The sequence below is a fragment of the Rhea americana genome, unplaced genomic scaffold (genome assembly GCF_003343005.1).
Source record: "Rhea americana isolate MKP2758 unplaced genomic scaffold, rheAme1 scaffold_7, whole genome shotgun sequence".
Classification (NCBI taxonomy): domain Eukaryota; kingdom Metazoa; phylum Chordata; class Aves; order Rheiformes; family Rheidae; genus Rhea; species Rhea americana.
Genome location: NW_028186867.1, coordinates 6,663,932 through 6,691,713, shown reverse-complemented (window position 1 = coordinate 6,691,713; position 27,782 = coordinate 6,663,932). Strand labels below are relative to the sequence as shown.

The window sequence follows — 27,782 nt, the reverse complement described above, 5'->3', positions numbered from 1 at the left end:
GCTAGATTCTCACATTTTTACAACTGCAAAGTCTTTTAAAAACCTGATATTATTGAATTTAACAAGTAGCTTTGGTAATTTTCTTTCATTTGAAAATTCAAACTCTTTTGCATCTAACCCACAATATTGTAGCCTAACATGAACCAAACAAAAGCAGCACAGAACTGCACATTGAGGAAGTTCATAAATTTGGATCTTGTGTTTTCAAGACAACTTCTTTGCAAGGGAGGATTATTTTCTTGGCTGTTTGCAATGTATGCTTAAGGATTGGTCTTCCCAAAGGGAGAAACTGGGYTGATGCTGAGCTCATAAATGCTCTATACAGCCAGTTAGGCCGTGATAGAATTAAGTGTTCATGTTGTAAGCACTTTAAATATGAACCAGAAACAACCCCCCCCCAAACTGCAGTCATTTCCAGAAAATATTATTTCTGGAAATGTGTCTGTCTGTAGGAGAGTATGTTAATATGCTACAGCCACTGTGTATTTGCACTTAGTGACTACTAGTGCTAAGTACATCCARCATAACAGGAAGGAAGAGTTACTAACATAATCAGTTCGTGTGAAATCATCAGCCTCTTCAAATTAGGAAATTTAAGGAAGTTCAAAAGCGATGAGAGAAATGATAAACTAACTCAGTTTTTGACTTGCAGCATTTGCTATTGAATACCAATACACAGTAAAAATCACTAGCTGACAGAGCAGAACGTCTGTCTGATGCCTGCATGACCACAACTACAGGTTCAAATGTCCTTGCTGCTGCGATCCAAAAATCAAACAAGATAAAGGAAGAGGTTTTTCTGAAGAGGAGGTATGTCTGTCTTTACTGTTATCTGTTGCTTGTTTCTTGTGACATGGAAGATTTGGTGCCTAATACAAAATTTATTATAGCTTGTTAGGTCCACTCACACTAGCACACTTGCCAAAATTGGATTGACTTCTTGTTTAAGAACATTAAAATTTTGATGATGCATTAGCCTATTTGATAAACAATGTAAATCTATGTAAAATTTCCAGAGCTTTTTACAAGAATCAAGGAAGACTATGAAATGTCTCTCATGTCTGTTGCTCTATTAGACATCTGTTATCTGACATTTATTTTGCAATAACAGAAAAAAATGCATTTTTCTGTCTCCTTTCTAATAATTAATCTATCTAGAAATATGTAGATTACTAGTGCTTGTAAAAGAGTAAACCACATAATAACTGAAGTTGGAAGGCACCTTTGTAGACCTTCTAGTCCAAAACCTCCCACTCAAAGCAGAGTCAGYTAGAGCAGGTTGCTCAGAACTGCCTGTCTGGATTTTGAATACCTCCAAGAGACTCCCTAACCTCTCTAGGCCCCTAGATGTSTCATATTTGACCACCCTTGCAGTAAAAAARRTTTTTCTTATGTTTAAGAAGAATTTCCTGTGATTCAMTTTACCTCTTTTCACTGAATACCACTGAAAAGAGTCCAGCTCAGTCTTCTTTACTCCCCTTTCAGATATTTACAGGTATTAATAAGATTCCCCTGAGTCTTCTTTACTCCAGGATTACAGTCCCAGTGCTCTCAGCTGCTCCTCATATGAGAGATGCTCCACTCCCTTAATCACCTTCATGGCCATTTACTGAAATCATTCCCACATGTCTATGTCTCTCTTGTACTGGGGAGCCCAAAACTGGATACAGTACTCCAGATGTGGCCTCACCCGGAGTAGAGTGTAGGATCACCTCCCTCGACCTGCTGGCAACACTCTGCCTAATTCAGTCCGGGGTACTATTGGCCACCTTTGCTGCAAGGGCACATTTCTGGCTCGTAGTCAGTTTGTTTTCCACCAGGACCCAAGTCTTTCTCTGAAGAATTGCTTTCCAGCAGGTCAGCCCCCTGCATGTACTCATGCATAGGGTCATTCCTTCCCAGGTGCAAGATTTTGCATTTTCCTTTGCTGAACTTCACAACGTTCCTCTCTGCCCACTTCTCCAGTCTGACAAGATCCTTCTGAATCACAATATAACCATCTGGTGTATCAACCATTTCTTCTTCTTCTTCTTTTTCTTTTTTTTTTTTTCCTTTTTTTTTAATCATCTGCAACTTTATGTCATCTATAAAAATCAAAATACTGATCTAGAGAGTGAATCTATTCTAAGAATGTTGCATTTAGGCAGCAATATAAGAGAAATATTTCACTATCTGATATGTATTGTCTGATTTTTATTCCTGTTTTTATGTTTCCCAGTAAGCCTGGCATGTATATGGTGCTCTCCATATGCCCGCAATTTATAAGCTTCAGTTTATCCTCACATCACCCTGTGAGAGAAATTCTTGTTCTCATTTCTGGAAGTCTGTAATGTAGCAGAAGTAGCTTGCCTAGAGCCATCCAAGAAAATATCGCTAGCAAAGTGGGGAATTAGAAGCAAAGAATCTTGGTCTCAGGTAATGTCTCTGGTACAGGATGCTTGCTGTACTCGCAGGTTGCAAGTAAAGACAATAAACCACACAGATTTACAAGATAACATATTAAAGTTTTTAAGTCAGATTTTTAATGCATATTTTGCTGTGGAAACTACTTAGATATACCATAACTTTTAAACATGACTGTATTTTCCTTCTGCCACTTTTACAACTCAGATCATTCCAGAGCAGATTGGAGTTTGACCGTGTCTGTCTACAAAGGACCAAACAGGCACATATTTTTGAGTACATCGCAAAAACATCCAGCTTATCAGGGATATGCTCATTTTTGCTGAATAAAACATATAGTTTCTGGTAACATTAGATAAAAAGTTTGGCAGTAATTTAAACATCATCTTTGAGAATATTTTGCTAGTGAAAAAGGAGGAYATAGCCAAGAAAATATAAACATAATGGGCCATGCCCATACCTCTGAATAATAATAATAAAAAAAAATGCAGGAACAGATCCATGACTCCAAGGCTGAGCAACAGTGGCTGGCTCACAGCTGCATAGCTTACGTGGCTAGACTAGTTTTAAAGTAAACCTGTCATGGACAGAGCTAGGTAGAATAATTTGAAATTGAGCTAGGGAGCAAGCTAAGACTTAAGGACTGTGGAAAATGAGATTCTTGAGTTCCYTCCATGGCTCTCCCCAAGTTCGCAGTGCAGACACATGCTGAGAAACCAAGACACCTGTGAGGCTGATCAGAAGAAAGGAAGGAAGGAGTATAGCAGAAACAAAAAGAAAGTTAAGGATGGGAGTTTTCAGCCTCATAAATCTCAGATGAACTGTTTTTATATTATTTTCTGTATCAACAATATGTAAGGAAAAACCACTTATTTGAAGGAACAGGCTAATCTAAACACAAATACATTTGCAAAAGTCTGACATGAGTATACTGTCTTTCTGACACCTCGATATTGAGGTCTATTCAGAGCRGAGAAAGTTTGAGTCTGTCTGCAAAAGACCAGTCTAGCAGAGGATGGAGGCCCCGAAGGCATGTAGCTTTTACGGATGCAGCGGTGGAGCCATCTGCTTGGCCGCAAGGCATGGATGGGCCAGGCAGGTGGCTTCTGACTCAACACAGCTCTTCTGCCTCTTACCCTGTCGGCAGGCCAGAGAAAGGCCGGGGGCACTTGGCTGTGTGTTGGTACATTCAGCTAAGRAGTGAAGGCACAACTCAACACTTACTCCTTCACGTATAATTTGTTTTAAAAGTCAGTCGGCTATGAAACACAAATCCATTGGGAAGCAAATGGCCTGAGTGCTGGGGCAGGTGGAACTACTCTTTCTGAAAAGGAAAGTACTCTTCCCACTGCAAACCCAATGTCATGTCCAGAGCCTGGAAGCAATGCTGATGGCAGCACTTCTCTAGGTAGGATGAAGTCTCTTTGGCAGTACTACAGGTGAGTGTTTCCATGATAAAATATGGAGAGCACTCATGGTTTGGGAGTRTTTTCACGTGTTCAGAACTTGTGTGTGATTTTGACAGGAGTCATGAGGGCAGACAGCTGGAGAAGACGAGAAAGATGAAGCAAAGAAAATGGGGGGAAGGGAATAACAGTTAGGACAGAAAAGGAAAAGAAAAAGACTAAAAAGGAACATAGGATGAGGAAAGGAAGGAAAAAAGATTCAGAGTAACTAAGCAGAAGACTGAAGAGGGAAAAAAAATTACTTATATGAAAAGGGGCAGAGAAAATGGACAGAGCCACTCCAGCTTCCTATGTATAATGCTGGGGAGATTACTGATAGCATGGGAAAGTAGAGATAATTGTTGAGCCCGATATCTCACGGAGCATTTCAGTGCCAATCCTCTGTATTGTTTGTACAGAAGATTCTTCAGTATCACCTCCCAGCAGCTGTGGCCACATCCTTGCTGTAACATGATGATTTACAAAGAAAAGACTGATGCTGCAGAGATAAACAGTTTGATTCTTAGAGACTGCGATGGACAGGGCATATTAAGTCATTTTGCACAAAATATGATATGCCATGTGGAAATAGCAAGACTTCAGTTTGCTTTGAGAGTTTGGCTGGGTTTTTGTTCACACAACAAATGGAATTGGTTCAAACAATCTGGAATTGGTTCTCTGGAAATGGCAATACAAATTAATGTAGGAGGATAGTAATTTAAGAAAATACAGCTATGTTTCTTTTTTCCTGTGCTTGTAAGAATGTACCCCGTAACCTTAGAATTAACYTTAGAAATACCTGCAGTCAAGAAAATTACTATTAGAAAATTAGACTGCTRGAATTTTTAAAATAAATAAAAAAAATCATTAATCAGTGTTGCTTCTTCATGTAGAAAGGAACAGAAAAACAAGCACTGGGAGAAGAGAAATCATTTTCAGAGTTTTAACTTCCTCTGAGAAAATAAAAATGGTACCTAAGCTCTGGATATCAGCTCTGTCAGGAGCTGATGCCAATGTTTGGMTGTCTCTGGGCAGACTTCCATATCRCAYGAATGAATATGGAATTATCCTTTGCAGGTACTCACATTTCTTCATTAATTTAAATTCACCAAAATTCTCTGTAACATCTGACTCCTAAGTTGCAACAAGTAATCTCAGTATTTGAAGCAGACTGTTCTGGCATGAGGGGTGTAAATATCTAAACAGAGAGAGAGAGAGAGAGAGAGAGAGAATCCAGTTTAAAAAGCGGAGAGTCACTTAGCATAACCAGTAGGAAAATCTGTGAAAGGTGTCTTAAGCCCCACCAGTGGGTCTGGGCCAGAGAAGGGCAACTTGTGAAAGCACAGCCACAAAAAAAAGTAAGGAAGGAAGAGAAGCATGGCCAGGAATAATTACTGATTACTTCTTACAAAATACATTTAGGAAAAAAGATATCCAAATCAAAGAAAGTCAATAGAGGAGAGCAGAAAATAAATTATGAAAGTTAATAAGTCTTTTATACAATAAAGATAAAAAAGACTTTAAAACAAGTACCGAGAAATTTTATATATATGTATACACACGTATATATATGGATCTACATATGCACCAAATGTAAAGGAAGCTTTCTAGAAATCCAAGTACACCTTGGCATCACCCTTTTTTCTTTCTTTTTTTTCCCCCCTTAAGGCTTCCTTGTTGTCTCTTTCCAGAGAAGAAAAGATGATTGATACTCTCGGACTTATTTGCATGATTTGGTGGATGACTCTATTTCATTCCTTGCATGCTGATACCTGTTGTAAGGAGTGTGAGTAAAATGCTTTTGCAACAATATTTTGAGAAACTGGGTTTAAATTCTCACTTATGAGGGATATTTGCAAATAATCTGCCAATTATTATCTTAGGCCTGCTAGATACTAGCCTCTGCACTGAAAATCCTTGCTGAAAAATATTGTATAACATTTACAGTAGAGACACAAGAATCACCTATTACAAACTTGATATTGAACTGGAGAAAAATGGAACTGTCTTGGGAGAGCAGCATGAATTTCTCTGAGTACACTTGTACTGTGGCCACAGATATGGATCCTATACAGAAAAAGGTAAACTTGCTATTTATTGAGGATAAATAATGACACCTCTTTCTTTACCTTCTATAGATTTCATTTATCATGAAAAAATGAATCAGTTACAAGTAAAATTTGATTAGCGGTTCTTTACAGTCTACAGTTTGATCTGTATGGGGGCTGTGGAAAGCTGCAAGTGTTAACAYGCACTCGCTGTAAGAGGAGCATCCTGTACGTATCAGAAAACTCTGGGGACTAAAGTGGAAAGAAGGCTACAGCCTGAACTGCAACTAAGCCGAAGCGTGAAATAGGAATCTAGCTGCYGAAATAAAGGAGAGTAAGACTAAGAGAGACACCTAGAGAATTTTCCCTGATAACTGAACTCTATGGATCAGACTATCAACCTGTGACAATTAAGCAAGGGTGACAGAGTATAAGAATCTGAGGGAAAAAGAGACCCTTCAAATGAAAAGTGAACTCCCCAAATACTATTATGCACATTAAATATCTTAGATTCTTCATGCAGTGGTTCCCAGGAAATTAGGTCATGCCTCTGGAGCAGGTCCACACCACCCAGGAGAAAAGTAGGGGGCTCAAGAGAGAGTGGTTATTAAGCTCAGCAAAGTAGATGCCTTRATTAGAAACTTATATTACAATACTGCATCACACTTTTACTGAAGATTATAAACATAGTGCCATAGACTATCTTTCTTAACCACAGGGTACATCAGATGAGTATGTATCAGTGCGGAATCCCCTCTATCTCCCTTTCTGTAAGATCCTCTCATTAAATTCTGTTTTGTTTCTCCCTTTTATTAACCATCTTCTAATACATTACTAGGGTATTATCAGCTTTCCCTGACATTAACGTATGAGTATAGTAACAAACTCCTGAGCTGGAGAACTTTTTGTGTAGTTATGCTTCTTTTGAGTCATCACTCAGCTACATCCTACATTAACCTCAACTGGCAAAGGAGACACTTAGCCCATAAGTCCAACAYACTCATATATAAACTAGATTTTGGCCCTAGGAGTTGAGTTGCTAACATGTACTTCCAGACTCAGCATCAYCTAACACAGAAGAGCTAAAAACAGGAAATAAAACACTAATGTGTTATTTTTCAGGTGGAGAGTTCACCRTGCTGCTTTTCAATTGAGGTAAACTTGCCTCTCCACAATGGTGCGGTCTTTACCATTGAAGTACCAAACACAAACATCTCAAAAAGCTGCGCATTTATTCCTAGAGGTAATGCTTTGAGGTCTGGGTAAGWTTTTCTCCATTTGAAATCTTTTAAGGGTGAAAAAAAATGGCTTGGAAAACAATTCCTTATAGGAAGGAAGTTAGCTGCTTTCCTTGGCTTTAATAGTGCTTTTTTTTTTCTTTCAAATCTGCTAACTAACAAATGTTTCCAGAGTTATGCAAGAGTTGTACTAGTACAGATGTATCAGTAATTACGTTACTTTCTTTCACCCCAGGGCTCCAAAATGACACTGAGTAACTGTGGTTTAGAGATAGATTCAAATAACTGTTCTGACTGCTAGAAATTAAGATGGTAGCACCTACAGCTCTATTAAACTTTCTTCTGCTGGACTGTTGTTGAGTTCGTCGTGACCTAGATCACAAAGCTAGCTAAAGGAGAGGAGAGTGATCCATTAAATAAGTCGATGGGAGGAGGAGGAGAGAGAAAGGAAATGCTGGTGATAAGCAGCTACGAGCAAACTGAAGGTAGTAATCTCCTGATCTGGCCCTGGCACATCCAGACCTCAAGTTCCCTCAGCTGGTACACACCCATTGAGACAAGATAATTGTCTACAAATACACTCTGAGCCTGCCCTACATGTGAGTTACCAAGTGAGATTTAAGCAGATCCCAGACTCATAATTCCAAAGTTGTGGTTTTAATGGCCCATTTTCCATTTCCCTCTCAGTTTTCTCCACCAAAGTTGCCCAGTCATGAGTGGTTCTGCTGCTGTGCAGAACTGGAGTATTTCACACCTGTCAGAGGTGACAAGATTAGCAGCTCACTTGTACCCGAGTAGAGAGAGTATTCCCCTACTCATCTCATTCTTGGGACTTGGCAAAGGAAACATTCTTAYGGCGCTCCTCAAAATGCAAGACAGGACATTGCTTTTTAAAACCCTTTGCTTTTGATGTTTTTTTCATAACCAGCCTAGTGTGCAAGTTCCCCATGAGAAACTCAACCTTGCTTCCACAAGAACTGACTCACTATTGAGTGCTGTGGAAGATTGGAGACATTAGCATAGGAAGTCTCTATCCTTTTGCTGATGTTGTGGCACACTGAAGCAGAAGCCAGCAAATTCACTGAAGAAAAAGGGAGAATGAAGCTGAACATGACTGCACATTCCAYGGTGAGGGCGCTTCTGAAGAACAAGAGTTTCCTCTTTGAACAWGCTCCAGAAAAGGAAGTGATGAAGCCACTTCCTTCCCAGGGCAAAAACCTCTAACTGTTAGGCTATTTGATCAGAGGGTACAACAAGTTTGCTTTTCAAAGTCTGTTTTTTAAACACAGTGTATAAACAGGTCAGGAGAAGTTTTCTAAATATTAATCCCAGAAGGAGAAATGTATCTCTCTGTATCTCAGCGTCCAACAGGATGCTGTTGAAGACGAGTATGCCTTGCTTTACCTATGTGACTGTAGTAATCACTCCCAGGTTTCACAGTTCAGAGGTAGTCAAAATAGCGTAAGAGTTTTCTCAATTTCCTTTATCTATCACGCATAGCTCTGCACTTGAGTTTCTGTTCCTCTCTGGAGGCCTCGGTTAGGCTCTTGTTTTTCCCACAGAGGCCACCAGGAGCTGAAATACATCTTGCAGGGACACGGTGCCTATTATAGGGGATAGAAGACTAAAAGGGAGATATTTGTTTTCTCAGTGGTGTGACATGAGCATTTAATTTTGAAGTGGAATAACTTGGAAACTACATGGGACATATCAAAGAACAGGAGTAGCCAGTGTTGATGTCAATYTGTATTAGAGAAGTACAGACTCCCTCGGACTTTAAGACCAAAGTCTTAAAGATGATTTAATTTTAACTATGCCTTCAGCATCTAACAAATCTGTACTGAACACAACATAAATATCCTCCATTTATGCTACCTAAAATGAAGCACATCATTCTTAAACTCATGTAATCATCAGCTGAAGTTGTAGGTGCCTAAAATACCTAAGTGGATGCCARGACCTTCTGGCTTGGAGCAAGGGGACATGGGRYATTCCTCTGTTTGCAGGCATGCCCGGGACAGCCATTAAAAATTTCTCCTGYRTGATTTACAATATTTCCYTTATGAACTGCACTTGGCATGCGGGCAGGGATGCCCCACGTGATACCCAGTACTTTCTCTACTGGCAGAACTCAAGGTGAGTAGCTTTACTTGACTCTAGGCAATTCTGAATTCTGATTCAGCACGTGACACTGCATGCATTCAACTAAAACACCTTGCTGTACACAGAGAAGAAGAAGAGAGGGAATGTGAGCTTTATGTTAAAGATGAAAACAGGAAGCACAGGGGATGTCAATTCCAAAATGTAACGATAAAAGATACAATTACTTACTTCGTGGTGAATGGGTCTAGCAAAGACTCCCTGATCCAGTTCTATGATGAGTACATCGAACTGTATACAATTGGTAAGTAATTTCTTTCTGCTTTATTTTTTTGTATATAAAAAAGGAYGTGGGGAATTTAGCTCTGAAGAGAGATAAAATAAAAAGTAAAACAAAGTCTGTAGCTATTAGAGGATTCTACACTGCAGGACAGGCTTTGATTTATGATAGCTAAAAAATACAGTTCAAAAAATGAACTAAAAGAAATGCAGAGACAGCCTTCAGCCTGTCTGAAATAACAGTTCAGAGAATCATAGAATCACAGAATGGTTGAGGTTGGAARGGACCTCTGGAGATCATCTAGTCCAACACCCCTGCTCAAGCAGGGTCACCTAGAGCATGTTAGACAGGGTGGCATCCAGGTGGGCCTTGAAGATCTCCAGAGAAGGAGWCTCCATAACCTCTCTGGGCAACCTGKKYCAGGGCTCTGTCACTCTCACAGGRAAGMAATTCCTCCTTATGTTCAGGCAGAACTTCCTGTGTTTCAGTTTGTACCCTTTGCCTCTTGTCCTGTCACTTGGCACCACTGAAGAGAGTCTGACCTCATCCTCTTGACACCCTCTCTCAAGGTATTGGAAGACATTAATAAGATTGCTTCTCCAGSCTAAACAGGCCCAGCTCCAACAGCCTTTGCTCAAAAGAGAGAAGCTCCAGCCCTCTAATCATCTTTGTAGCCCTACTCTGGACTCTCTCCAATACTGYCATGTCTCTCTTTTACTGGGGAGCTCAGGACTGGACATAGAACTGGACTGGACTCAGGATGAGGCCTCACCAGGGCTGAGTAGAGGGGCAGGATCACCTTCCTTGACCTGCTGGCAACACTCTGCCTAATGCACCCCGGGAGACCATTGGCCTTCTTGGTCACAAGGGCACATTGTTGGCTCATGGTTAACTTCTTGACCACCAGCACTCCCAGGTCCTTCTCCACAGAGCTTCTTTCTAGCAGGTCAGCCCCCAACCTGTACTGCTGCATGGGGTTATTCCTTCCCAGGTGCAGGACCYGGCACTTGCCTTGGCTGAACTTCATGATGTTCCTCTCCACCCAGCCTCTCCAGGTCTCTGAATGGCAGCACAGCCCTCAGCTGTACCAGCCACTCCTTCCAGCTGGGTATCGACAAACTTGCTGAGGAGGTACTCTGTCTCTTCATCTAGGTCACTGATGAGTAAACTGAACAGGATGGGACCCAGTACTGACCCCTGGGAGACACCACTAGCTACAGGCCTCCAACTAGACTGCACTGCTGATGACAATCCTCTAAGCTCTGCCTTTCAGCCAGTTCTCAATCTACCTCACTCTCCACTCACCTAATCCACACTTCCTGAGCATGCCTAGGAGGATGCTATGGGAGACAGTGTCAAAAGCCTTGCTGAAGTCAAGATATGCCACATATGCYATCATAGAAGGCTATCAGTTTGGTTAAACATGATTTCCCCTTGGTGAATCCATGATGACTACTCCTGATCACCTTTTTATCCTTCACATGATTAGAGATGACATCCATGATGAGCTGTCCCATCACCTTTCCAGGGATKGAGGTGAGGCTGACTGGCCTGTAATTTCCTGSGTCCTCGTTCTTGCCCTTTTTGAAGACTAGAGTGATGTTTCTTCCATCTCTCCTGTTCTCCTCTCCTGTTCTACACAACCTTTCAAAGATGATAGAGTGTGGCCTAGCAATAACACCTGCCAGCTCCCTTGRCACTTTTGGTGCATCTYRTTGAGGCCCATGGATTTGTGGGTGTCAGGTTTGCCTAAATGATCTCTAACCTGATCCTTCTTGACTAAGGGAAAGTCTTCCTTTCTCCAGACTTTCTCCACAGTCCCCAGGGCCTGGGATTCCCAAGGGCTGGCCTTAGCAGTACAGACTGAAACAAATGTGSCATTCAGTAACTCTGCCTTCTCTGTATCCTTTGTCACCAGGACATCCACTCCATTCAGCAGCRGGCCCACATTTTCCCTAGTCTTCCCTTTGCTACTAATGTGTTTGAAGAAGCCCTTCTTGTTGTCCTTGACATCCCTTGCCCAGATTTAATTCCAWACGGCCCTTAGCGTTCTTCATTGCATCCGTGCATACTCTGACCACATTCTTATATTCCTCCCAGGTGGCCTGCCCTTTCTTCCACATTGTATGTACTTTCTTCTTCTGTTTKAGTTTTGCCAGGAGCTCCTTGCTCATCCATGCAGATCTCCTTCCTCCTTTGCTGAACTTCTTACCCAGAGAGATGCACTGCTCTTGAGCTTGGAGGGAGTAATGCTTGAATCACYGAATCATCTCTCTTGGACCCCTGATTTCCTTCTAGGGCCCTAACCCATGAGATTCCTCCAAGTAGTTCACTGAAGTGGCCAAAGTTCGCTCTTCTGAAGGCCAGGGTTGCAATCCTCTTATTGCCTTGCTTCCTCCATCCAGGATCCTGAACTCCACCATCTCATGGTCACTGCAGCCAAGGCTGYCCCCAACCTTCAKGTCTCCAACCAGTCCTTCTTTGTTAGCTAGTACAATGATGTCCAGTAGGACACCCCTCCTCATTRGCTCCTCCATCACCTGCATCAAAAMGTTATCACYGATGCTCTGCAGGAGCCTCCTGGTCTGTTTGTACTTAGCTGTGTAGTCCTTCCAGCAGATATCAGGGTGGCTGAAGTTYCCCATGAGAACYAGGGCCTGTGATYGCGAAGCTACTTCAAGTTGTCTGTAGAAGGCCTCATTGACTTCCTATTCCTGATTAGGTGGCCTGTASTAAACACCCACGATAGTGTCACCCATAGTAGCCTGCTGTTTAATCCTTACCCATAAGCACTCAACATGCTCTCCATCCACCTCCAGGCAGAGCTCAGTACATTCCAGTTGCTCTCTCACATAAAAGACCAACTCCACCACCTCGTCTTCCTGGCCTGTCTTTCCTAAAAAGCACATAGCCATCCATGATGACCTTCCAGTCACGTGAGCTATCCCACCATGYCCCTGTGACTGCAATGAGATGATGGCCCTGAGACCACACCCAGATCTCGGATTCCTCCTGTTTATTCTCCATACTGCATACATTGGAGTACAGGCATTTCAGAGAGGTAGTTGTGCATGCAGGTTTCCCAGGAGGAGTAGCAAGAGGATCTCCCATAGCCATATCTCATATGCACATCCCTGGCTGCATGCACCTGCTGGAGGCCCCCCAACTTGAAGTGTGTTTTGTTGACTACTCTATCTCTATAAATGTCCCCTTCCCCCATCCTTCCTAGTTTAAAGCCCTCTTTACCAGTTTGGCCAACGCATTGGCAGACACACATGCCAGGTGATGYGAATGTATCCACGTAATTTAAGTGATGAAATGAAGAGGTCAAACTTTCAAGGCCAGACTTTAATTGCACTATCAAGCTGACAGGCTCTTCAGTCATCCTATATTTCCTTGCCTTTCTGAGTGTCCTAAAACCAGAAGGAGCTTACAAATTAAGACTGTTTTAGTTAAATAGGTAGATACCTGTATGTGAGCTAGGTGTATCTAACAGATATAGGGTAGGATGCAGATGCCTAAATATGTGCATCTAGTGCCATTGGAGGCACAGTAAGACATTCAAGACTTGCACAAGGCTTTCAGATGTAGTCCAGGACTGGTGAGAGACCAGTGCCCTTCTGGGCACCATAGGAGACAGCTATGTTCAAGCAACTGAATCCTGTCAGTAGTCAATGAAGAYCATAAAGTCCAGTGAGGTGTTTAGCTGAAATGACCTAGACATCATGGGCAGCACTGAGCAGGTCTCCATTGACTGTAATGGTTAGATACTTGGTTCACATATAGACAACTACATTCTGGGCACTCATATTCAGACGACTTCATTTTCTATGTAAATACTACTATACATATATAACCTCCATCCTTTCCTCTATGGGGACCTGCATTATCAATATGAAATTTAGACACAGAAAAATGACATTATGTTGATTGTATTGCTGAATTACACAAAAGCCTTCATGCCTTTTTTACATGGATTCCAGTTACTTCAGATGTCCAGCACCAAGTGTTGCATTGCCTAGTTTTGCTACAGAATTTTATTCCTGTTTACCAGATGATATGGGTTAACATCAATATCACATAGCTGTGCACAAGTTGCCTCAAATTCAGATGTATTTTACTATTTTTATTATGAACACGAGTTGTAGCTGATTATTGACCACRTCTTTACTAATTATTTCATTTCATTCCAGAAAGACTTACTTCTCCATTAAACGTCACTGTCAATTGTACTGGTGATCCACAGGGTTGCATAATTGAATGGCGAGAACCCGTTACAAGTCATGTGGGAAATAAAGATTGTTTTCAATATGAAATTAACATACAAAATAAGGTAAAATAATTTATYGAATTTTATTTGGCATTATATTTACATACATGCATGCACATAACAAGCAAATTTTAGTTTCCTTCATTTATTAACTTGTCTCATAAACTGTGGTGGTCTCCTGCTTTGGTCCTGGTGTTCTTGCATCCTGCCACTGCAGGATATGCTTATGAGGAGTGTTTCAAATAGTCAAATTTATACTTTTTCCAGCTAGTTCTCAGACAGTACACAGAAACTCARAGACTGTTGAGGGCACACTTAAGCCAATGTCATTCCGAAAGAATCACATCAAATGGCCACAGGATGGCAGCGCGGGATCAGGAACACGAGTGCTGCCCTTGCTGCACGCTTAAGCACCGTCTAAGTCCTGTCACATTTTAGCTGGTTCCCAGAGGAAGCTCAGCGTCAGTCACTTTGCAGGCATTTTGCAGACACCGGAAAGCTCCCAACTGCCTCACATGGGACTGTTTTTACTGTCTGCCTGTGCACATCTATCCCACCACCCATCCAGCAATGTGATGTTCTTCGGCAGCCTTCTTTCAGAAAGTGTCCTTCCCTTGGAGCCCACCCCGGCCGTGCCAGTCCCCATTTTTCTACACAATGTCCACCAAAACCCCCTTTTTGAAATCAGGGTTGAAACAGAAGCGACTCTTCTGAGAAACAGAATACAGCTAGGAGGTGGGTTTCGCTCAGTTGGTTAGATCATGGTGCTGCTAATGTCAAGGTCATGGGTTCAATCCCTGTACAGGGCTAGGCTGAGGGCTGGACTAAATGATCTCCAGAGGTCCCTTCCAACCTTACCATTCTGTGATTTCTACACCAGCACCTCAGGGTSGGGGTGGGGAAACGTTGCACAATGCCAGTGTAGACATCAGCGTTGGATATATTCACTTTTCAGCTACATGCTCTGTGCAGTCAGATGAAGCCCCTATTCATCTCGTTCTAAGGTAGATAACGGACAAATTGTGTCATTAAAATGTTTCCTTTTTTTCCCCACTGATGATTATAAGAGAAAGATGATCAGCTCAGATTTAAATGCTTACTGTGTAAATACCAAAAGCAAGCTGGGATTTATCCYACTCTATATACAGAACACTAGTAATTTAATTATCAAGTTACTACAGTAATCATAAACAAAGTACAGGACAATACAGAGCATGTCACTTTACCGTAGTGGTGACTAATTTCCACCAAGCGCAACTGAGCAGATAGACTGAGGTGTCAAATCCTCCTCCACAGATCTCAGTGCCTAAAGGACCTTATTTTAATAAACAAAAGGCAAAACAACAAAAAGTTGAAAACCTGCTTTGTTCTGGGAGCTTCAGGAGTCAGGCCAGGAAAATTCTCAGAGCCCCCAAAGTTGACACAGAGACAAGAATTAGCTCTTCCGGGAGGAAGATCCCTATCTCTGGGATATCTGTTTTATCATTTTATGATTTGCACATGTGGATGATGCCTGCTTTCTGACAAATAAGGACTCTGCTTACTCTGTTTCCCAGCCACAGCCATAAGGCTTATTTAGTGGCAATTCCTTCAGCCTTTGTAATGCAAAAATCTTATAGGAAAGACCAATTAAGGGCTAAACATAAAYGTATGTTTCCAGTAGGTTAATACATCGTTAAATCTCATGAAAGTGCTCAAAGTCTGCAGCTTACACACTGCAGAAAACTTAACTGTCTGGATAGAATATCTTATATGTATTTGTGGTATCTGCCTTTACAGCTATTTCAAGAAGCAATTGCAGTGTTCGTAGTTTTGCCTTTGGCTGGTATAATATGATAGTAAGATCTTGTTAAAGTTTTACATAAAGATAWAGGCTAGAACATATGACTAATGCAATACAATGAAAGTATATTTCCTTTAAAGAACTACATATTAGCTTTTCTTTCCTATGTAGCAGTCAGAATAGGAGGGATTCATCTCACCAAAATRTTTAAATAAGATTCAGTTTTAGGACAAGACTCCTACATGTAGATGTGAAATTGATCTCATATGTAAACACCTAGATGTAGRTGTCTACATACAAGCTAGTTTCCCACTGCAGTCAACGCATATCTAGGGTTCCCTTCAGCTGAGCACACGTAGACGCCCCGAGCCCCTTGAGATGCTCTGGKTACCTGATGCAGCTGCCCAGGGACAGCAGATATGACACACACCTTTCTGAAGCAGTCATCCAAAACAAGGCATCCAAAGCAAGGGCACTACATACCTAAGTTTAGGCAGCTCAACACGCCCACGCTGCCCRCAGTATAGGACAATGATTTCCACCCATGTCCAAAGCTGAAAGAACTCAGCAGACAAAGAGTTGTGGGGAAATACTAAGGACTAATTTATAAGGCACCAAATAAGGTGGATGCATTTTTTGAAATCAGACATTCCTTTCAATATCCTCTTTCTGACACTTCCATAATGCCAACTAACTTTTTGAGATTACATATGATAAATGTTTCCAGGACCTCCGCCTTTCAATGTCTTCTGAGATCCTAAATAAAACCACTGCTGGTGATTTTGTTTGCTCATTTCACACTCATGCTTTCTTGCTTCAATCTTAGATTTTCCACATTTTTCAGGTTCTTTGATCTAGGTCTGTGTTTGGTTCTAGTCAAATAAATCTTGACTGCATGGGATGTGTAACAGTATTTTGGGAAAACCCCGAGTGTAGATCACTCAGATCTGTAATAGAGGCTTTAACTGAGTTTGGAAGGAAAAGAAATTTGTTCACACCAATTTTCTGACACGTTATCAAATTATTGTGAAACAAATACCTTATAGATTTGCTTTGCTTGGAGGATAAATTGACTGCTTGAATAATTTGCATGTAATTCCCCTGGACAATAGTGAACATGTGCCTTTAGGGGCAAATTTAGCTTCACACAACCGTTGACAAATAATTTATTTTTCCTTTTTTTTTTTTTTCAAAATGAAACGGACAAAGTCAAAACTCTGAATAAAATGCTACATTCTGAGACATTATTGAAGCAGAATCGCCAATTGAATTTTTCAGTTGAAAATTACTTATATTATTACAAGCAAGAAATAGAAAATAAAAGAGAGAGAAATATTTGATTATCTGATAAGAAAATCATAAAAATGAAAATTTGCTTTTGGTTTTCAGGATAAGCTCAAAGAAGAGAAGATAGATCCTCCCGTAACAGTAAGTTTTCTCATTTTACAAAAAGTTGCACTTTTGCTCTGTAGAGCATATACGTTACTGTTACATAGAACGAGTTACTTCTAGATCTATAGGTTTGGTACCAATATACAAGAATAACTCAGAAAGACATGTCTCATGGTATCTTTACATGTAAGCTTCTTGAATATGTTCTTTTGGAATACTACACCAAGCAGAATTTTCTATGCATTTTACAAACTTTCATATTTTTTTTATTTCACAGAAACATTTTAATTAAAGTTAGATGTTACACTTTGCTTAACAAAAAAATGGAAACACTTTCTTCATTTTTTTCTCGCAGTTGTYGGTGGAACATTACTATTGTAGTTTAGGACAGCTAGAGAGAGGAAATGATGTAATGATTTTCAAAATCTTTGAGTTGATTCCAATATATACCATTAGCCTCCTCCTTACAAACTTGCAGTCCTCTCAACCCTGAAAGCATCCTAGACTTAGTAGACTCCAGATTTTGTATGAAACTGTCGTGAGACCAGATGGCCCATATGTGCTAGGAGACTGTCTCAAAAACAGTTCGTCTAGCAAAGACAGCCACCATCAAGGAAATTTATTCTTTGCACCATTGATCCCTGTAAGGGTTTTAAGGTAAACTTCTAGGGTGTTTCTCCAGTTTCAGCTTTCTGTCCTTTTGTTCTTTAGGATCTATAGACAAGGACAGGAACAAAGTGTCTTTAAAGCATAAGAGATTAAATTCAAGACCCAATAGAGGATTTACAGCTCCAAAACATAAAGATTCTATGGTAGGATGTGCTAGTTTTTCATGCTTTCAAACTCGGGGAGAACAACGCTTAACCACAGGATACCTACTAAATCATACCTTTACTTTTCCATAGAACTTGCATCAAGAAATTAAAACCTGAGTTTTATTAACATTTGCATACAAGGTAAAATACTAAGTTTAATTGCTTTGATTTTAGGTAAGGAACTACAGATATGAATTTCAAAATTACAATGCTAAAAAAAAATATATTCTGAAAATCAGAGCACGTGGAAAAAACTGTCTTGTAAACTCAAACTGGGGAGAATGGAGTGAACCCACTGAGTTTGGTAAGCATGTGATATTCTTTTCATCTAGATTCTTTTCCAGGATTACCACGTTCACCTCCCTTTCTCTCTCACATTCACAGATATGAACAAAATCTTAATTCCTATGCACCGACATGGAAGGGACAGGATGGAAATTATTAACATAGAGAAAATGGCTAAATAGTACAATGATGGAGGTTGATACAAGTCTTTGATCAGTTGCATTTGTAAAAGCAGCAGATACTCAGATGCCAGGGTTATAGGTACAGCCTGAGGCAGACCCACCATTGCCTTTTGACAAATCTGTTGCTACCTTTCAGTCTTTGAAGATTTTGTCATGGATATCATTCTCTTCTTTCTGGCTATTCCTTTTCTCCTTCCCCCCGCAATCAACATTGTTTTCATAGTTTCACCATCTTTCCTTTTTATCCCCAAGAATTTTATGTTTCTTATGTTTTGTAACTTTGTTTCTCCTTTTGTGGAATTTAAATAAAGTTTTAAAATGTTTGTTTTAAAATGTACCAAGCACACCTTTTTGTCAAGGTTCTGTAAGATGCCAAGTCAGAGTTCTTCAGATTATTCAAGAAGTTACATGAAATCAGCACTAATTACTACCAATCATGAAAGTTTTTCTGTCATGCTATGATTTTTGTCTTTTGGGTGTTTCAGGTCAAGGGAAAGACGATTTTATTTTTGTGATTTTAATTCTGATAGCACTTGGAACAATCTCTGTGACATTGCTCCAATTCTTCTTTTGCAAAAGGTAAATCAACCTCAGTAAAGTAGCTATTTCTATGAAACACAGGCATTCACCCTACCTYCAAAAACTACGAGGATGTTATTATTGGTGTCATGAATTATTACTACCAGTATGGTTTTGGCTGGCACTGAGCATACAAAATTGCTACAGGTGAAATGGGGGAGGAGGGAAGAATATTAAAGTTAATAAGTGATGCAAACTAGATCCTACAAAAACAAAATTCCTATTTTTACTTTCAAGCATTTAACATCCACATTGCTTTGAAGTCATTAGCTTCACATAACACCAAACAACAGGGAATCAGAACAAATCTGTCCTTATTTTAATAAAACTTCTCACTTGGGGTAGAAGAAAGATATTTTGTGTGACTGAAACTGACGATTTAAGAAAGTCATTTATTGTGACTAAACACAAAGTATAGTTACCCAAGAAATAAGCACAAAAATAGTTATCCATCAGTCTCCATTTAAGATATTTTTCTTCTCCTCAAAGTGATTTGTCAAACAATACACATTCATTCTTGAAATGTCCTTAAAGAACAACAGACGATGTTTTTGCATGTTGTATTCCCAATATTTTAATTTCTTCACAATTGTTTTGTACCCAAAGGTACTGCAGCTTCAAAAGAGTATGTTCTCCCATTCCACAACCAAGAGACAAATTTAACATACCAACTGATGAAGATGTCCAGGTATGTTTTCTTTTCAATTTAGTCACGTTTATTAACTAGAATTCACCATGGGCTAGAAAAATTGGCATATAAAGACAAGAGTTATATTTTATTTATTGTATTTTATTAAAAACTTTGAGAAGTATGTTGGTTTGAAACTAGAAATTTTTTCATGGCAGTGGTGAGACTAGTGATTATCCTGTATGCATTTGCAGCTATATATTAAGGACAGACTAATCATKTTAGCCAAGATTGACAATTTGTGTACCAGTCTTGCTAGGTAGTCGTTTCTATTTTGAAGTGAAGAAACATTTACCATCATTTGTTAATACAATGCAAGTGTTTCATAATTCTGACCTATATTCCTTTAAGAAATTTTTTACTTTAAAATAGAGATCAAGACTGGAARGAATCTCAGCAGCTTTTTGATGTTTTGTCCAACTTCACCACTAATATTCTGCAATGTTCTTACAGATGTCTATTCTATAACAGATGGTTTATTCTAATGCTCAATTATCCTTGCTTTTAGAAAGCCTCCCCCCACCCAAATATATAGCCATTATTTCTTATATTTATTCTCTTCTTGGTTAGTGTCTTAGCTACTTGAAGTGGTGCTAAAAACATTGTTTGCATTGCCTCTGCATAGCAGTAGAATGCTTTGTATTAGCTGGTTAAAGCAAATATTTTATCTTTTTAACATTAAACAGATCATGATAGCTTTYATTGCTTGCAGTATTCCAGCAGGCAACAAAACTTTTAAGAGGCTTTTAAAAATGACACTGAGAAAATTTTCCTTTACTCCTTTACTAAAAATCCTCAAAGCTATTRTTCCTGATTAGAACTCTCCAATTTTGGTATCTATACCAACAAATTATCTTCATACATGTACCATCTTTGGTTTTAATAAAAAGCAGAGAGCAATACAACTTGGATGAGTTCTCTCACACACCTTTTTAAAGTCATAAATACCCAATATCTCACCTCGTGACAGTCAGCCATAGACTGTAACATGATGCCTTTCCTCTCAAGTTATTAAATGGCAATTGCTAGTAAAATAGTAAACAGTCTAGAAAYTGTAGACACTGTAGATTGCTATTTTTGTAAAACAAACAAAAAAACCCTAGGATTTGTTTTTCCAAGTTATTGTACATACACTACCAAAATTACGCAAACCACCCCACTACAAGCTGGAAGTCCTTGTGGATATAGTTTCATGAGCTGGCACCAGCGCTTCCACCAGCAGCAATTGTCAGTGCTCAGGCAATGACCTCTACTCAGGTTTGTACCTGCAACCTGGCAGTGTGAAGACAATCTGTCCATCTAATACACCTCAACARTTTCTAGCCCTTTCATTACCTATTTTAACCTAGTTTCTTACCCCTTGTCCACTTAGGCAATCCATGTTGAAAAATACCTGAACACTGATCTTTTAAAGTGGATATGAAAGTAAAAACGTATTACTTCTGCAGAGCTGTCCTTCTCCACTGACTAGACTCTATCTCCCTAACATTTTCCAGCAACTGCTGATATTTACAACCCGTTTCAAAACTTTTAGTGTCCTCTGCCAATTGTAACTTTCTGAAACTTGCACATCCTGATTTTGTTGCTGTTACTCTTCCAAAATTCCTCATTGTTTCTTCTCTTTCTCACCGACAATAATGCTTTTCCTTAGATAATTGAAAGAGTTGTGATTTATAACCCTAAACTTCCGCGCTGAGTTTGAACTTACACCCTTAACATGTTTATTAAAAAAAAACCCATGCAGTTTTTAATTTGCTTTGGAAAACATCATATTAACCAACTCATTTGTTGATGCAAAAATAAAGATAGATTAAAGGAAYAGAAGTAATCTTTTGTTTTGAGGTCTTTCTCACCCCAAATGTTTCCTCATCCTCAAGCATTTCTTCCACTCAGAATTAATTCTCTCACATCTTTCCTTTACCTATATTAAATACATTCCAAGAACTTGCAGGACACGTTCTGTGTGCAGACACACTGTTTTTCTCAACAAGCACCTGAGTGTGCAAGTTCCCATAGCTGTAAAGTCCTGCAGCAGTGACCAGTCTGTAGATCCCCGGGCAACTTCCTCCATCAAGACACCATGGTCTGATGCTCTGTAGCAAACCCTCAGCACGAGACCTGCTTTTTCAGTACTCTCTCCCCCCTCGCTTTCTATACATTTATCTTCTCCACTATTTTGAGCCTCAGAGAACAATTCTTTCTGTATTTCTGTATTGGTATTATGACCTTACACTACTCCAGTGTAACACTTACTGAAGTTTTTTTAATGTTTAAGCCAAGTAAAGCTCTAGAACAGCAACCAAAATGTTTTACTCAGGCTGTAGTCTAGTTTATACCTAGATAGGTAAAAATCATGCAATATGGAAGCGCTCACAGAAGAAATTTCTTCTTCTACTGTCTTTTACTGCAACTGTTAGACATTTTTTATTTTTATTTCAAGTGACTGATACAAATACCTAGTATTGATCATATAGGTTAAAGGTAACCTAATCTTCACTGACAACTTAAGGACAATCTCCTGTTTTTCAAGTGTTTCTAATATACCAAAATAGCAAGACCAGGTGCCTTGGGTACTAGTGTATCCAGTATTTCTTCTAAATGCCTCTCAAGGCCAAACAATAAATCTGCAGTATATTGCATGTTAGAGACCAATGCATTTTTCCTCTCTCCCCCTAGAAAGAATATGCAAATCTACCAAAAAAAAGTTACCCTGAAGACACAATTACGGTTGAAGAGATGACTTAGCTTTCTGAAAAGGAAAAGTAAAGCACTTTTAATTCCTCATCTAAATGAAAGTCACACACCTTGACAACTTTGGAATATTCAGTGTGTTCTTCGGTCCAGTCTAGAAATGAACAACTTATAAAACTATTTTCCATTAAGATCTACTTAAAAGGGACCATATAATAACATAAGATTTGCTGTTTTCCCTTTGTTCAAAAAGGTGTCCATCAGCTATGTATTTCTGCAAATGCATCTTCAAGCCTTGCTTAAACCTGAGATTTTCTTCAAATATGTAAAGACAAAGCACCTCTCATCCACAATACAGCTAGTGTTATGATTTCCCATTTTCATTGCTCTTTCCTCTGATTTTAAAGAACGCAGGACTGTCCTATATGAAACCATTGAGAATTGGCCACTATTTTCCCAGTTTATCATTTTTGTATATCATTATGCTATTTCCTGAAGCAGAAACTAGTTATTTGAAATCTGTGTTCAGAACTACCCTTCAACCTTGCATAATCAGCAATACCAAACTGTCACAAAATAATCAATTTTCTGTCCTTTCTGCAAAACCAAAATGGAAAACAAGACACCTGCCAAAAATATTAATACTGGCTTGCAAAAGTCAAGATTCCACTATTTTAATGCAAATGTGACTTTCTGCAACATTAATATGGACTTAATTAATCAYGTTAGTCTTCAGTAAACTTGATATAATACAATTTTATAATTCTAGCAAATGTGAGTCAGCTTTGGTAACTGATTTTAAATTTTATATTTAAAGATACCTCACATCAATGCATTTCATTCCCTTCAAACTGTACACTCATTTTCTTATAGCAGAATATAGAATTTAGATGCTGGATTTTCTTTTTTAAAAAAAAGATCCTATCTTTTCTTAACTTTTTTCAAAATAAATACATTTCACCAAATAATTGTTTCAGTAAGGCAGAAAACAAGCTTTTTTTAAAAGTCTCATTTATTGTTTGCCTCTTATGTTCCCACACTGCATGATCACACATTGAAAATTGCTGCTGCATGACTAAGGGAGGTCGTATCCGTGAAAAATGAAGAACACCAAGTAGCACATGCGGAAATGCACAGCAGAGGTTTTTCTTTAAAAAAAATGCAGTTCCACTTAAACAACCCGCATTTACATAGATTTCTTATTTCTGCTTAAAACTAAATTCTAGAGAGGGTCGAGGGGGCATGAGGAATCTCACCCTTTCTTTTCAGGTGCTGCTTATGTCATTGCCAAGTTTGGYTCTTTTGTCTCACAAAGCTGGGGCCGTGATACATTCAGAAAGATTACACAAGGTGTTCTATCCTTATTTCCACCTTTCAAGTCGTAGGAAGTGGCTTGAAATTCCATCTTTCTTATACAGGAAATAAAATCAAGCAACATATTTATACATAAACAACCCTTATCCCCCAAATCAGTATAATTACAACTGAAACAGCAGCTTGATTGGCAAGGTCAGTATCAAATGACCTACCCACACCACATCATTGAACAAGATAAAAACACTTAAGAATTGCTTGCAGTAGGTACATAAAGTTTCCTATTAGCCTGTATACAATGTAGCTATATACTTACATTCATAAGGATGCTGAAAGCAGTGCTTGTGCAACAGTGAAAGGAACATCATGTCAGAGAGGAAGATATAATTATCAGCCAAGTGAAGAGCAGTTAAATACCTCATCTTGAGTAGCAACCTCAGAAGGCACACAAAAACCCCTTGGACAGCTCAACAGTCAGCCTCAGCAACTGTTACACATTTTTTTCCCCCTCTACACATAGATGTAGAGGGTTTTTGTTTGTTGTTTTTTTGACATGATTGGAAGATGAACACCTTGTTTTCTTTTACTGGTCCCCTTACCTCGTTGCTTAAGGAAACATGCCTTTGTATATTACAAAGTACAAAAGGAAGATTATATACATATAGAGAACAGCACGTAAGTATTACTATATCCCATATAGGATTATGGGAACCTGTTCAACCTGCCTTTAATCTGCAGACTTAACAATTGGTCAGTGAAAACTGAAGGCTGACCTATCTTTAAACCATATTTTACAGCTAACAGAAGCATACATACTCCCCCCTCTCCCTAGTCAACTTCACCTTTTGGAATGAACTTCCAGTTTAAATTTCACCTTCCATGAAGGTACTTCACTGCTGCTGTCCAAATAAGATCTTGAAGAGCACAAATAGCAGTAACAGTAGTATAGAGATAGATTACTTACGAGTTAAAGGCATTTCACAAGGTTTCTGGGTTTTTGCATGAATGCTGTGTTGCTTATTCTTTTTTTAATTTTAGTATTTCATTTTATGCTGTTTTACCAAGGGCAAAAGCATCACTAACACATTTTTTGATTACCCTTGGAACTCTGGGTTACCCTTCTAGCACTAAAATAGAAAAAAATCATTTTACATTACATGACAAGTTGTAGATCAGTAAGAATCATGCAAAAAGCCACTTGCAGCAGTCTATTGTACACTATCAGGCACAAAGAAGTGGTTTCTGTTATTACAATCCATGCTTCCCCCTGCCAAATAAGATCCCACATTCAACTATTAAAAAAAAAAAAAAAAAAAAGAGAGAGTCAAAGTCAAGCTTATTCTGCTGTAGTGCAGTGCAGGTATATCAGAGAAACCATTATCTGAAACAAATTTTCAACCAAAAGAGGCTTTCCCAAAGCTTAGATGTAATAATTTCAACACAGACAGAATAAGGATGTTTATTGTTTTACAGCAGAATGCCCCAATTTAAGAACATAATTGCTAGATGTTCAGCTGTGCAAAATGGTACATAGTGCTTTAGTACAAGTGGAAAAGACATGATTTGTTAGCAAGTACTTTCAAATACAATTTTATGGTCCTAAAAGATGGGACTTGAAACTGGAGATTGATCCATAAGCAAACAATTTTTTGTGCCTGAATTGGACCCATCGACTTTGGACCCAGAACCAATGCCACTGATTTCAGGAAAAAAAAAAAAAAAAACAAAAAAACAACTATGCTGAATTGACAGTTTCAGCATCCCCAAGGAGGTTACTAAGAAATGGATCGGTCCCTTAAGCCAGTTTCTAGCCCCATCTACAAATATCTGGCTCTGATAAATAAGACTCACAGGAATTTCTTGAAGGTCAATGGTCCATAATGGTAGTTATTCTACATGATCTGCTCAACTTGATTTCCAATTCTAGTCAGGCTATTTTTAAATGACTTTYTTGAATTCATCATACAGCACAAGCACAAAAGCACCCCCCATGCCTCTGAGAACATTAGACCATGCACCCTTGAAGAACGCTTTTCCTCCCTCATCCCTTGCAATCTTCCTCCAGCAGTCAATTGTTCCAGAGTACATGATATCAGCTGTAGAAAAAGAGTAAAGAATAATTTTACTCCTATAATTGTATAGGAACTGTTTCTACGAATAGCCTTGTTTTATTTTACCAGCTACCTTGTGACATGCCAAACCACATTTAAAGCTGCTAAACAACACTCTCTCAGGCTATAGGAAAGCTTCCAATCCTCTTACCTACTTATTACAAGCAAAGTCATACAATAAGAATAAATTACTAAGCTTTCTTTTGGCAATTATATTGTTACCTAATTGCCAGCATCTAATTTGTCACTACAAACACAATTCTTTTTCCCCAGTGCATGCTACACACACTATAAGGAAAAGTTCTCAACACAAGTACTCTCAAGTACTATGTCACAACACAARTTATGAGCCCTATTGGTGTTGCCCACTCAACAGAGCTTAAGGTCAGTTTAATGATGACTGTAAGTAAAGACGAATGACAAGAAAAAACTTCATTTTTAATGCTGCTTAAGAACTGCAAAAATTAACAGCCTACCTCCTTTGCGTCCTGACTGCATCATCATCCTACGCCGCACTGTATCGAAAGGATAGGAGACCACACCAGCCACAGCAGTCACTGTCTGTGCAATCATCCAACTGATAACAATATGAGTATTTCTGGGATCTGGGAGCATGCCTGCAATAAAGAAACTAATTAGCTTTTTATCTTACATCTCCTCCTCCTCCAGTGCACTCACTGAATGAATGACAGCTACTTTAAAACTATGACAAAACATTACAAAGCTATAGTTTGAAGTTGCAACAAGGAACTTTATGCAACAAGATTATTTTAAGCGTAACAAAATTAAACGTCACCGAGAGTCACACTGTGCTTTGTTATAGAGCTGTAAATTATATTAGTGACATATGCCCTATTATCAAGATCAACAGGTGTTGTGATAAAACTGCTCAATTCTATTATGCTGGAAATTTTAATTTGCATAATATAACTACAGTAATGCACTGAACACAGGAGATCTTATACTGACATTAGGAAAAAAACACCTGCTTTTAAGAACAAGTTGAAAAGCAAGATCATTTTGAAGTAGCCTGCTGTCACTAAAAAACATGGAAATTTTGCCCTCAGCAGTGCAACATCACTGACACTAGCAGTAATCCTTCCACCTTCCTGCTCACATGAACTATATAGACAGTGACACACAAGAACAGATGTAATGGTTAAAGACAGACATACATAAATATGGGCAATAGAAAGACACATTCTTCAAAGAGACTTATCATCAGCTCCCTTCTCAAGTTTACCTTTTGCTGTATCATAGATTCCAAAGTAGGCTGCTCTATAGATGATGATACCCTGGACAGAGACATTGAACCCTTGGTACAAGCCACGCAGACCATCAGACTTGGTAATTTTGATTAGACAGTCTCCCAGACCAGAGAATTCTCTGTCTGCACCAGCTTTTCCGACATCAGCAGCCAAACGGGTTCTTGCAAAATCCAAGGGGTAGACAAAGCAGAGGGAAGTGGCTCCAGCTGCACCACCAGAAGCCAGGTTACCAGCAAAATACCTCCAGAATTGAGTGTGCTTGTCTACTCCTCCTAAGAACACCTGCTTATACTTATCCTTGAAGGCAAAGTTGAGGGCTTGAGTTGGGAAGTATCTGATAACATTTGCCAAATTTCCACGCCAGAAGGACAGCACTCCTTGTTCCTTTGGTATACGCACTACACAATCGATGATACCCTTGTACTGCTTATCAGCAGCAATTTGTTTACTTGCATGTTGTACCTGCAAATGAAAATACTTATTTTCACTGTATGCCTTGGTAGGCCTGCAGGCAACAGAGTTCAGGTCAGTTATACTATAAAGCAAAGAGTCACTAAGCTTGAACGCCTGGTAGTAGTTTTCTATGCAGACTACRCTGGTTTACCATAACAAACCCAGCCCTTTTGGCAAATTTCCAAAAAGCTCAGGCAGTGGGCACATTCTGAAAGGGGAGACTAAACAGACCCACTATTTACTTGCATTTTAGTCAAGACCAGAGGCCAAGCTAACCGGAGAGCTAAACGGCCTAAACCTTCACACAAAGGAGGGAGGCTGCAGGAGGAACGACTCCCTCGATAAAGGAGATCTTCTATCACCGTGAAGACGAGAGAACGGCTTCACAGCAGCGGAGGGCCCCCAGCGGGCTACAGGGGCAGAGCGCCACCTCCCCC

The 27,782-nt window shown here is 39.3% G+C and overlaps 2 protein-coding genes across 2 annotated transcripts in view; one reads left to right on the top strand and one right to left on the bottom strand.

The window, feature by feature from the left end:
• Window positions 1–782: 782 nt before the first annotated feature.
• Window positions 783–22,650, top strand: LOC146586293 (granulocyte-macrophage colony-stimulating factor receptor subunit alpha-like). Its single transcript, XM_085321520.1, has 12 exons — window positions 783–810; window positions 5,517–5,634; window positions 5,796–5,929; window positions 7,019–7,139; window positions 9,141–9,270; window positions 9,363–9,538; window positions 13,708–13,847; window positions 16,957–16,995; window positions 17,949–18,078; window positions 18,727–18,820; window positions 19,427–19,508; window positions 22,185–22,650. Exons 2-12 carry the CDS (start codon window positions 5,550–5,552, stop codon window positions 22,251–22,253), a joined length of 1,200 nt encoding a protein of 399 aa, XP_085177646.1. The 5' UTR covers window positions 783–810; window positions 5,517–5,549; the 3' UTR covers window positions 22,254–22,650.
• A 2,306-nt stretch (window positions 22,651–24,956) lies between these two features.
• SLC25A6 (solute carrier family 25 member 6) overlaps window positions 24,957–27,782 on the bottom strand; it is a 3,735-nt gene continuing 909 nt past the window's right edge. The window contains exons 2-4 of the mRNA XM_085321521.1: window positions 26,868–27,354; window positions 26,101–26,241; window positions 24,957–25,609 (exon numbers count right to left, since the gene is read on the bottom strand). Coding sequence (XP_085177647.1) covers window positions 25,452–25,609; window positions 26,101–26,241; window positions 26,868–27,354 — 786 coding nt within the window. The 3' untranslated portion in view covers window positions 24,957–25,451. The remainder of the gene's footprint in view (window positions 25,610–26,100; window positions 26,242–26,867; window positions 27,355–27,782) is intronic.